At 42.2% G+C, this 12226-nt stretch overlaps 1 protein-coding gene across 1 annotated transcript in view; it reads right to left on the bottom strand.

The window, feature by feature from the left end:
• Positions 1–7458: 7458 nt before the first annotated feature.
• Positions 7459–12226, bottom strand: part of LOC136775334 (uncharacterized) — a 41435-nt gene continuing 36667 nt past the window's right edge. The window contains exons 10-13 of the mRNA XM_066730018.1: positions 11469–11584; positions 10684–11386; positions 9608–10370; positions 7459–9475 (exon numbers count right to left, since the gene is read on the bottom strand). Of these exons, the coding sequence (XP_066586115.1) occupies positions 7982–9475; positions 9608–10370; positions 10684–11386; positions 11469–11584 (3076 nt within the window). The 3' untranslated portion in view covers positions 7459–7981. The remainder of the gene's footprint in view (positions 9476–9607; positions 10371–10683; positions 11387–11468; positions 11585–12226) is intronic.

The following is a 12226-nucleotide window of genomic DNA, read 5'->3' as shown; positions in this document are numbered from 1 at the left end:
ACTTGGAAATTCTCCGAGGAATTTGAGAAAGCTAAAGAGGATGAGCGTCGGATGGAAAGAAAAAGAAGTTGGACGATTCGGAGCCAAAGTCGGGCTTTTCCGTTTGACCGATCCGAGGTTTAACGAAGATCCTGAGGGATGTGTATAGGAGGAAAGGTAAAGGCGACCTTTCTCTCTCTCTCTCTCTCTCCCTCTCCATCGCTTTTCTTCTCTCCACTCACTTTTACCCCCTCCCCCCTTTTCTCCGTGGAGAAAGATGGGCGTGAGAGTAGCAGCAAGGAAAGAAGGTGCCTCTACCTTCGGGGCCTCGCCAGGCCGCAATAATCCCCTCTGGAAGATGAATCACCCTGTTGGCTGTCTCTCAGGACACGCTACAGACGACGCTGATGGTGAGACGGAGCCAAGGTAGATGAAAGAAGGAAGCTGCCTTCGGGAACAACCAACACCATCGCTTTCATCCCACCAGCACGACCTCAACCACCATCACCGACAAACTCGGTCTCGGAAGCTGCTATTTTCTCGGACTATTGCCGCATTGGCCGATGCACTTCTGTCGTTGAGCAGCTTCTTTCTTCCCTTCTCCCCCCCCCTCCCTCCCTCTCCTCCTCCTATACACCCACAGACTCTACGTGCACCACACGAGTCTCAAAGCAGAGAGAGAGAGAGAGAGAGAGAGAGAGAGTGTGTGTGTGGAACGAGCGAAAACGCGCAACGAAATTCAATTTTGTAAGACAAAATGAGGAAGCCCGCGACGAACGGGAGAAAACGGATAGAAAGAAAAATGCTCGGGCAGTAGGTAACGGTGAGCTCGCTGGAACTTGCGAGAAGCGAAGCTTTAGCGATTTTAGGGCGCATGGGAAACTCCCAGTTTCAACGTCGTAGTCGAGAAATCTCGGTGCGATGAAAATATTGCCCGAGATTTCATTATAGATAAACGATGCGCGACGACCGTACAACCGGATTCCTCGGAGTTTCCTTTCCAACGCCAAAGAACCAAATCGCTCCGTCTCCTTTCTTCCTCCTCGCTTCGATTCGTACCTCCTATTTTTTTCAACCCTATATGCGCCACTATATAACCTCGTCTTAAAGGGATTTTCTTCTCACGATTAATTATCCGGCCTGGTGGCAACTCTTCGGAAATCCTTCGGCCTATATATTTTCTTTCCTCAAGATTTTTTCCTTATTCCGGATTCCCCAACTGTCTACGCCCCCAGAATTAAGCTGAATCCTTTTACAGGGTACTTTCGAGTGGTGCTTGGTAATTGGTCACTGTCGGATCTCCTCCGGTTTGCTGCGTTCGTCGAGATTTCTGGATGAAGATATGGGAGTTAGGATAATTGGAGAGGCTTCGCTCTTTGAAACTAGCAGGGCTTTCTTGCTGCCCCAATGAACTCGCGCTTCTATATATCGATATGTTATTCGTGAAAACTGTTTGCGTGACAAAGCGGTAGCTATTATAATAGCTTATCCAGCATTGATGCTTTGACGTATTGTTTGAATCGATTCGCTTACTTATTTATATCTTCATTTTCTTCGGATCCAAAATACACTGCAGTCTGCACGGTACGGCTATTGTACTTTTATTTTCCGTTCCTCGTCTGGATAATTCGCGATTGCCTTGCTAATGATCAAATACCTCAGGAAATAAAACTATTTCTTTTTTGTCTTTTCCTCGAAGATCATGCGCGTATAAGCTTAAACAAATAATCGGGGGAATTTTTAATTAAAGTCAAATACTCTCTTGCAGCGAGAAGAACATGATTCTAATTTCGACATCATTTAATTACCTTGTGCAAATACGTATTTGTTCTTTTTTTGGTGGTCGATATGTAGGAATTCGTTAAATATTGCTAAATTTTTATCATAGAGTTTACTTTACTGCCTTTCGCAGAAGGAAATCAGAAGAGCAGATTTTCGCCTATAGACATGCCTCTGAAATGCTGGTCGATAGTGCGAAAATTGTGGATAGGAATGGCACGAAAAGTAGATGTCGGACCATTACGTGGAAAAATGATAAGATGTAGAGTTGACTGTTCGTGTCGAAATAATCGAAGAATAGAATATCAAAAGAACCTATGGTATAATATTCCCTGTGTTGGTGGCAAGTTTTATTTTACCTTTTTCGTGAAAAACAAAACTCGCAAAGATGTGAATTATATAAAATTTGCGCATAAAAAGTAGCAAATATTGAGACAAATATAAGGTTGTTTGTACAGTGGAAAGAGAATTTTTAGGAATAAAAAAAGTAATAACGAGATCGCCGCAAGATATTTACCCGATTTAAACACATTTCGAATTGCTGAAACTATTGAGAGTTTTAATCGGATTATTTGTATACGAGTGAAATTTGGAAAATATAATTGCGCGATCCATGTTGAAATAACATTGAAATAAATGCAATAAATATACGTATTATATTCAGTATTATGGTAATTTTATTATTTTGTTAACTGGATTATATTAAGCTTATTTTTCGACTTGTATAGAAAATCAGCGGTAGGTGTTATGTTCCGTAATGCGAATGTGGTTACCAAATAAGGACGAATTTATCCCACGCGTAATCTATTCGGCAATTGTACGTGTATATCGTTAGAGAAGCAGATAAAACTTGTAACGCACATACGCTTATAGGACAGCATCCGTCGAATTCTGTTACATTTCGCTCGTAATTCGTTTGAGCATAATCGCTATAGCTGATTGCTACGTTAAAAGCTGATATTAAAGCTCTCGTGTAGCAAGGAAGCGAGAAAATACGTTGCAATTTAACCAGTGGGTCGTATAATTACATATATAAACTGTTACTATAATTCATTATAAATAATCCATTGATTACAAAACGTAATTAATAATTCATATATATTTTAATAAATTGTTTCCGTACTATAAACAATTTGGTGTAACGCAACATGCGAATATGACTGATAGAGATTGTTTAGCAAAAGCGACTTTCGGCGCAGTACTCTCTGCTACATATATAACCAACAAGAAAGTATACGCGTGCTCGTGTTTATTGCGATTATCAATAGCAGCCTCCGGTGTAATAGAATTATCTCGTTGTAATTCGCATTGGCCAACCATAAATTAACGAATAAACAATGGCTTATCGAGAAAATATTAATTTACTATATATTTACACGAACGTTTATAAAACGGAGCCAGCTATGTGCTAATTACGATGGAATAATATAGGAATTATCGTTTAAAAGTATTTCACAACGAACGAATGAGAAAAATGTAAGAAAAGTTGGAGCAGTTTGAAGAGAGATTTAGCGTATAATTATAGGGGTATCGAATGAAAGTTGAGCAAAGAAAATAATCGGGTGTGTGTGTGTGTGTTGGAAGATGCAGGCAGAGAAGCAGCAAAGGGAAGCTGCACGAGGAGGTGCAGGTTTAAGAAAGGCCAAGTCAGTATATATAGAAGGTCGCACACTTCGCTTCTAATTACGCGTCGTCGCTCGTCTGACACGTACTAGGGCTTCAGGCTTGTTGGACGAGCTCGTTAGTCGCGTAGTTGCCATACGGCGCGTAACATTTATGCTGCGCGCAATTGCCCTGGCTTCGACCTTTGTGTCATCGCCAAGCCTGTCGTGGATACGAGACAATTCGCTGGATCGACCAAGAGACATAGCGCTTCGCACTTTGGTAATGCCTGCAAAGTATCTGCCATTGTCTCCTTTCCCGAGTCTGATTGATGATACTCTGGACACGTCTTATCGCGCGCCTTCGTTATTAATTTTCTTGGATCAGCACAATACACTGCTGTCAATCAATTTCAGTGCTATACATCCGGTGGAAAATTAATGGATCTTTATAGGGGAAATAAAGATTTTATAATATTCTATGTGTGCAATAATTTGCCTTTAATGATTTTCAGGCCTTTGACCTTGCGTCGGGTTAGAGGCAAATGAGAGCGATCGCTTTTTCAATTTTCCCCTGTCTCTTATTTGAGTCCATATATGGGTACATCTGCTTCGAGAACTAATTAATCTGGCTTTGCGTCTGGGTGTACTGCAGGGACTACTATACAATGTAACCTAAGCGCCAAGCAGCAGCATTGTCTTGGAAACAATGGGTGTCTCCTGGAATGGACTGGGCAATTCTGTCATAGAACAAGCAGCCCCGACACAAATTTATTAATTGGTAAAAATCAAGGAGACTGTGGATTATACGTCTAGCAACGGTTTCCTCGCAACAGGTTTAAGCAGGGATGATGTAATTAACGATAAGAGTAATTAAAGAATCACGGAATCACGTACCCTACGTCCTGGCATGATATTTAATTTCTCGGATAATGAAGCTGACGCACGACTGATTTCCACGCCACCCTATAAGCGGCTATAATGTCTGCAAGTATCAGAAGAAAATCATTGCCATTTTCTCATGAATAATTCTTACCATGTATGAATAATTTATGTATACTTCACTTGTGTTTACGTTGGTTAAAGAGTGGTAGAATATTTATAGCACAGTTGTGCAGCAAAGACAATACCCTCCGAGCAGAGGGCGGTTAGTCCTGGTAAACCACGCGTTGATTATTTTTCGTATCGTTAGCTATAGTCTTCGGGAATTCGAGTGCGTCGACTCTTCCGAAGTGTACAGCATCGACGCGTAACGCACTCACACCACTGCATTACCCGTAGCAGTGTACGAAGCACCACAATGTTGACGCATGTTGATGGATTTAACGTGTCGCAAATAAAAATTGGAAAAATATGGCGACCTGTCTAGAGATATGCCAGAGAATATACGAGATAGCGAGAAAAAAGAAATGACTGATGACCTGCTGGTTACCGTGCTAAGCATATATTATGCGAAAACTTTCTGTGCAGCTGAAGTTTGGTTAAAGTGCTTCGGACAAGCTGATATTAATGAATTGAACAATGTGTATTTTATTATTTTTCTCTGTGTACTTATACGTATAGTAGAAAAATGTAAATAAATTGTAACGTTGCTGCATTTTGTTTATTAGAACGACGTACTTACCCATTATTATAGCACATACATTGAAACGTGTTGTCCAAATCTATTTTGTAAGACGATGGTCGTTACACGTACAGACGCACGAACACGGATCTGCATCCACTAATCTAGTAGTTGTCATCAGAGATGCGCAGACACCTCGCAATCATGTTGACAATGGCTTTCAGACCGTAACTGCGTTAAATCACTGTAAGTTTCCGGACAGTAAACTCCGTTAATCAAGAATATTATTCTTCAAAGCGCGGAGTAATTGTTTCGCGTTAAAGGAGCTTTGTTCTTCTGAATATTCTCTCGGATTGTTCTTTCGGTAATCGAGCTAGGTTTATACGAGGAATTCGTATGATTAAATAGTGCGTTTACAGCCAGGGAAAAGGTCTCGCGGAAATTAAATACTCTCGGAGGAGGAGACAAGACCATAAACATTTTCGATTTGGTCGGTGAACTCGTTTTTTGCTAATAGGGTCAGTTGGAAGGAAGGGAGCAAGAGGGTACTTAGCCAATAGTTGTCGTGGACTATTCACGACCGAGCTGTCCCAGGCTAAATGGCCCCACTGTAGTGTATAGCTCCCTTAATTAAGCAGCCCGGAATGTCCGGTAGTAAGACGTCGATTTAGCTGCAACGTGTGTTCACACGTTCTCGAAAATTGCCGCATCCGTACATCGTCCACTCCACCACGTAACAGCCCAATTCTATCCAAATACCGTTTGTTATTCGTGGAGAAATTCCAAGCCTACGCGAAGGACTCTACTTTCGGCAATGTCATAAAAATCTAATGGAAGCTGTTAAACCGTTAAAACGATAAATCGACCGTGAAAGGTATAAAGTAAACAGTTCTCTGTGGTGCACAGACTCGCTGCTCTTATTTGCATCATTTGAATTTCAAGTCTCTCTTTGTATTAGCAATATCGAGACCATTTTGCTAATAAAGTTTTTATTTTCTCACTATCACGACGAAGGTGTAGGATTCAATGACTTGATTTTCTCTCATATTCAGATTCAACAATAGTTTTCTTCGGAATGAGGGGGGCCACAGCAGTGACAGGGTTTCTATAGGATTACCATATGATCGAACAATTGGCTGGAGTTTTTTCAGAATTCGCCATGATGAAATTATTCTAGAGGCTTCCGAATGTATTTTGCTGGCTGGGAATGTCTCCTTTGTGATAGCATTCGCGTATCGATTTCAGGCGGCGAGAGGCACTCGAATAACCAACGACGAGACAGGTATTGTGTTGTCGAGCGAGTGCGAAATGTCGTCGTTGCGAGAGCTGGCGAATATGGGGGTTGAAGGGATGGAAAGTGGGTGGAGGGGGGGGGGGGGGAGGGAGGGAGGGAGGCAAGACGCACGGATGCGCGCACACAACATAAACCTATTTTTTCGCGTGGATATGTACTCTCAATATATATGGAAATGTACGATCCTCCTAGCTTATATGACGGGCCATGATGGAGAACCGCCATTTGCGCTCTTTGAACAGCAAAAGGCCCTGTAAACGTCATTGACTCGCTTGTATCCAATTATACCTCTCGCGCATGGTTTACAGTCCAATATTCATCGGTGGTATGCACCATTTACGATGTTTCGCCAACAAAACCGAACGAATTCACGAGGTAAATCAAGCAGCGCCGGGAAAGCGAGTGTTTCGTGACCGTGGCGATTAAGCTCCGTTTCCGATTCCGTTATTATGGCTGCCATTGCGTGCCTCGCGGTAAGCTAACGAGAGCCCATTGTCTGCAGTTTCAATAAATTCCGGTTTATACCTTGACGTTTGCGACTCTCCCGCCTGCCTGCCTGCCTGCCTGCCTGCTGATCGTAATAATGCTTGCATTTTTACGGACCTTCTGTTTTTGTCGATTAAGGCCCGATTTGCATGGTATTATTATTATGACCGCCGCGACGGAACGAATAAAATAACGCAACCTTTAATCGCGCTGCCAAAAATCATTAGCGTATTTTATACATACACACACACATATATATAGACATGCGCGCGAATGTGCGGTTGAAATTGATAACGAAGTCACGAGGTGATCGTTGACAAGGCTCTTTATGAAATATTTCGAGGACTCGTAAAACGAGAATCGAGCCTCTCTTATAGCGATAGGTGAAAATTGCCCTTTTCATTTCGAAGCACACGCGATATGGTAAATTCTATTAGCCATTTGGAACTTTTGAAATCAATTGGTCCTCCCTGCAATACAAATGAGAACTTGAGAAATCGGTCGCTCGCGGCTCACTTTACTTTCCTGCTGAACTCGACCTGCCGCTGCCATATATATATATATATATATATAGTATATAACCAACTCCAACGCGCTATGACTTATATCGATCGTTTTAGTTAACAATAAAGTCCGCCAAAGCTAGGAATTGTCTGGTACCTTGAGATGATAAATGCGCGAGTGGAGCTAGGAGTTTTATGGACAGATTTTGAATTATCTTTATTTCTATCCGTCTGCTGCAAAAGTAGGAAAGTTTTTATTTCGTAATGATCAAAGCCTTACAAAAGGATAATGGACATAAGTTACCGGGATGATCGTCGTTAAAAATACAACTTGCCGCTTTTATGTGAAAAAATATCTTAATGCTATCGTATAAAAGCTTCGACTAGCAGAGACCAACCGCTTAAATAATTATTAGGTGTGACTACGACTGAGACTATAAATGCGCTAGTGTTAAGTAACATATATGTATATACGGTACTATTAAATACAGTCTTCTATAGGCTTAGAAAAATAGTTAATCTGGTTAGTGGTGTTTGACAATCAACTAACCCAAACGATTCGCCTTGTCGAAGGATCTTAAGTAAATGATATATACATGCCGAGAGATGTTTGTAGAATTCTGACTACGAGAATCGAAGAACGTGGATCCAAAGTGATTAATTTATACATGGCGATCTTGCGTGAAATTATCTACCAGAGATCTACAAATTTCTTGTCTTCGAAATTACGTTTGAATTATATATATATATATATATATATATGCATACAAGATTCTTATTTTTTAGGTACAGCTGGTTTCCTCTTAATCGTTCCAGTGTTAGAATTGCTGGAATTACCATTGCTATTGGACGAGTCTGTGCTTGATGATTTCTCATTCTCTTTCTTGAATAAGGTTGGTATGCTCGATTTGCCCTCGGGTATCGTTCCCGCGGTACTCGCTTTATTAGGCACTGCCTCTATTCTTTGCACGATCTCGCTTTTTTCATAGACGAGCGTAGGTTTCTCCGCTCCGTCCAAAGAATCTTCTTTTCTCCTTGAGAATGATGGGATTCTAGTGACTTTAGGTTTCTCCCTCAAGGGCGGCTTTTCCGTGGGAGGTCTAGCTCCCCTCTGCTCCTTGTCCTTCTCAATATTTTGCACGTTCTGACGCTCCGGAGACGGTATGGCAGAGACTTTCGGTATATTTCTTTGGTCCCTGCTCCTAGGCAGAGTCGACGTCGTAGGTTTGATAATAATCTTTGGTTGCTTCATATTGCAGGATGAGCCAGTCTGCTTCGGATCCCTCGGGGTGATGATGATACGAGGCTCTTTCCTCTCCATCTCTTTAATCTCTCCCGTGGACTTGTTAATGTTTCTATCATCGAAGCTACGAGGTGGATTTAACGTAGCGTACAAATCAGATTCCGATCGGACCGAATCGACCGTATCCATCGATCCGGCATTGGACGAACGTTCAAGGTCCGCGGTAGGTGAGGTAGCAGCGATAAACTTATTAGGAGCAATGACGATTCTTGGCTCCGGATCGGCCATCTCACCTGACGAGGCCGTAAGCAAATTTGGCGTGGTCTGATTCAAGCGCTGAGTAGCTTGACCAAGGAGATTGCCTACACGCGGGGTGATCACAATCTTTGGCTCAGGCAGGAGAGCACCTCTGCTATCCCAAATGGGGTTTGCGCTGCCTAAATGCACTTGGCGTCCCGGCTCTTTGGCTGAGATTACGATTCGTGGCTCGGAAGAGGCAGCTGATATGGCTGATGAGATTCCTTTTTCCTCCGAATATGGCTTGTACCAATTTGGGTTACCCAAACCCATGCCAAACAATGGATCCTTACTCCCGAAATTGTTATCCATACTTTGCAAGCTAGGTGAAAGGGAGGAGTAGGGGGATGCTGCTCCGTGAACGGGACACTTTGGATTTGAATAAATTGTGTCCGCGCTGCCCCCCGATAACTGCTGACTCATATTGCCCTCGCACGAATCAATGATACTAGGATCGGAATTATTCTTCGGGCAATCCTGCTTCTTCAGAAGTGGACCAACTTGCAAAGTAGTCGTGATAGCTTCGTTCTCGTTTTGCTGCTCGTTCTCCTCTGCCAGATCCAAGCTCTTCGATGTACCGAATGTTCTCGGGGGTGGCAGTGGTGGCTGTCCAAACGGTGAGTTCTGGAAGCCCTGCTTATAGTCTTTCAACGAATTTCCATATTGTTTTGGCAAGAACATGCTACTTGGGACTGGTAGAGAGCGTCTCTTCTCTATATCCGGTAAAACCTTAAATCAGAAAAAGATATATATATATATATATATATATATATAGATATGGATATAGCGTGCGTCATCGAGCATGCAGAAGAAATGAAACGATAAGGAAGAAATTTTACAAGGAGAGAAATCTTACTGTACCTTCGGATAGTTTCGTCGTTTTATCGTCCTTAAAGCTTCCTCGGGGCTGATGCATTCTCTTTCGACGATGGGTTCCCTGCACGTTACGTTAACGTCGTTCGGAGGTCCAACTGCACCGAACGTCGTGAATTTTGAGCCTGTCTTAGCGTAGATATCCTCCTCGGCTGGTATCGAAGCTTCCTCTTTGCATTTCGAGTCGCTCGATACGGATCCCTCGGAATTCGTCGGCAGACCAAGACGAGGCAGTCGCGATTTCAGCTTCGGATTGATCTTCGCGTAGAGACTGCTGGCACTTCCCGAATCAGACTCGTAAATACGCGGCATTGAACAATTGGGTTTAACGCTTTTTAAAATGTTCTCCATCGGCAGAGGATCGCTCCTGGAATGATGGTGCTCTATCACGACCACCTGAGGAGCTATCTGGAATTGGCTCGGATCGGGTAATACGTAGTCAAATCTGTCTTCCGATTTGTCGTCGGGACGCTCGGGGCTCTTCGTTAACTCGATCGGTATTTGATTCAAGATCGATTCCGTTCTGGTGGCGGGTGTCGCGTCAACGGCTACGGAAACTTTCGGCAGCTTCGATTTTTTCCCCGGCCGTACGATTATTCTCGGAGTCTCGTCATAGATAGGCTCCTCTTTCTTCATCCGAGCCTTCTCCTGCTCGAGCTTCTTCCTCTCCTCCTGCTGTTGCTTTGACAACTTTTCCTGGTGCTCTTTTTGCAGCGTTTCTCGAGTCTTGCGTAAGAACCTTGGCGAGCATCTAGAAAAAAGTTAGCTCCGCTCAATCCACAAACTTTAATATAATAAGTTTATCGAATTAATAATAAATCAGTTAAAAGTTGGCCGAGAGTAATTTTCGAGCGACTAATAAAATTTCAGTCGATTAAATATAAAATTAATCAAGAGCCGATGTAAATATGGTTGTTTGGAAAGCTTTTTATTCCAATTGCGTGTAAAATTAATGAGTAGACATTACGGGAAATTACTAATTGCACTAATTACGAGGATTACCCTGCAGCGAACGGTTCAATTCGCTAGAAAGATGACCTTACGAGCGGTAAGCTTTAACTGACCTGTGAACAATTTCTTGCTGTATCCATTCCCTGACTTTAATGTGAGTGTCGATAGTCGAGCCAGAATTTTGACGAGATAACTTGGATTTCCTTCCAAAATTTGAATTGTTATCATAGGCTTTATCGTTCTTTATTACCTCGTTGAGATCAGGTTTACTGTCGCTTTTATAGCCAAGTTCACCATAATGATTCCCGTGTTTATCTATTTTAGCCTTTTTGCCGATTTCCTCCTTTTGATTTATACGTCTCTTCAGGGCCCTCTCCTTATTTTTCGAATTCTGTCGTTTACGATACATGTAGAAGAACGCAGTGATATTGATGAGAAGAAAAACCAGGCCGAATCCAATAACCATATTAATGACGGAGGAACTTTTAATAGCGTTAGGATCTGCAGTGGGAGACTCGATATCTGGATGGTTGCTCGTTGTAAAGAAGGTAGTGGCAAGAAATGGAAATGGCGCCTCGTCTTCTCCAGATGGTCTTTCCGTTGTGTATCTGCCAATGTAAGTTTCGTGCTTCTTGTTCGAAGTACCATTTGCATACTTTCCTATTCCGTCCGCAATATTGAGAATCTCAGGGCGCGGTCCCTTTATCCTACCCACCGGAATCTCTTGATTAGGGTACCTCAGTAAATTGGGTAGATCTTCGTTCCAAAATTGCATCTCCTTCGCTCGATAGTGCGAGCCTAAATTAGGCGGTATAGCTGTAAAAGTAATTAGCAATCGTCGTATTTATTCTACATAATTGCAAGAGGGCCCTGGCGTTATACTGATAAATTGGCTTACTCAAATTGAAGTAAGTTTGGTTATCAGGGTCGTATTCCGGCCAATCCACGTCGTACTGACCCCACTCCTTCAATCCATCCGTCAGGTACGGATATCGCTTGGCCACGTTCGGATTCCTGTGTTAACATTACAATTTTCTCATGTACAAATCTTATATATCACATCGTGTACAGGATCTGCCCTGTTCGACATCTTCATTTTTATATTTCCTAGTATTCAGTATTAATCAGCTCGTTAGTACCGCAGGGGACGTATCATTTATGCATCAAGGTGATAGGATATGCTTCAAGCGCAGGCACTAAATAGCTTTGTTTCACATAATTGGTTTAACCTAGTTCTCACTGATCCCTCAACGTATTCCAATGTGTAGTATAAGCATTCACAACTGCAGTTGCTCGTATACTAATGGCAAACAGAAGTCACGACAACGTAGTAGACGTGGCTAAATGGTGAAAACGCGTCGACACTTTGTATCATCACAGTATTTATATACTACGCGTATATTGTTGTAAGTATGCGAAAATATCGAGTATAAAAAATGATAAATTACTTAAAATAATTATACGTTTTTACTGAAAACTGCTCCAAACTTCTTATATCTCAATTTATCGATGTAAACTCCAGCTAGATTTGGATATGGATCGATTTTCAAAAATGATCAAATTCGTATATGAAAGTTCGATATAGGTCGCAATAACGAGGTATTTTCGGACGAAACTTGTAATGACGAAGCGTGGACCAATTTTCCAGTTGATGAA

This window comes from Prorops nasuta, unplaced genomic scaffold (genome assembly GCF_024137725.1).
Source record: "Prorops nasuta isolate Cenicafe-Biocafe unplaced genomic scaffold, Cenicafe_Pnas_1.2 PNAS00008, whole genome shotgun sequence".
In the NCBI taxonomy this organism is placed as follows: domain Eukaryota; kingdom Metazoa; phylum Arthropoda; class Insecta; order Hymenoptera; family Bethylidae; genus Prorops; species Prorops nasuta.
This window is presented reverse-complemented; position numbering and strand designations above follow the sequence as displayed.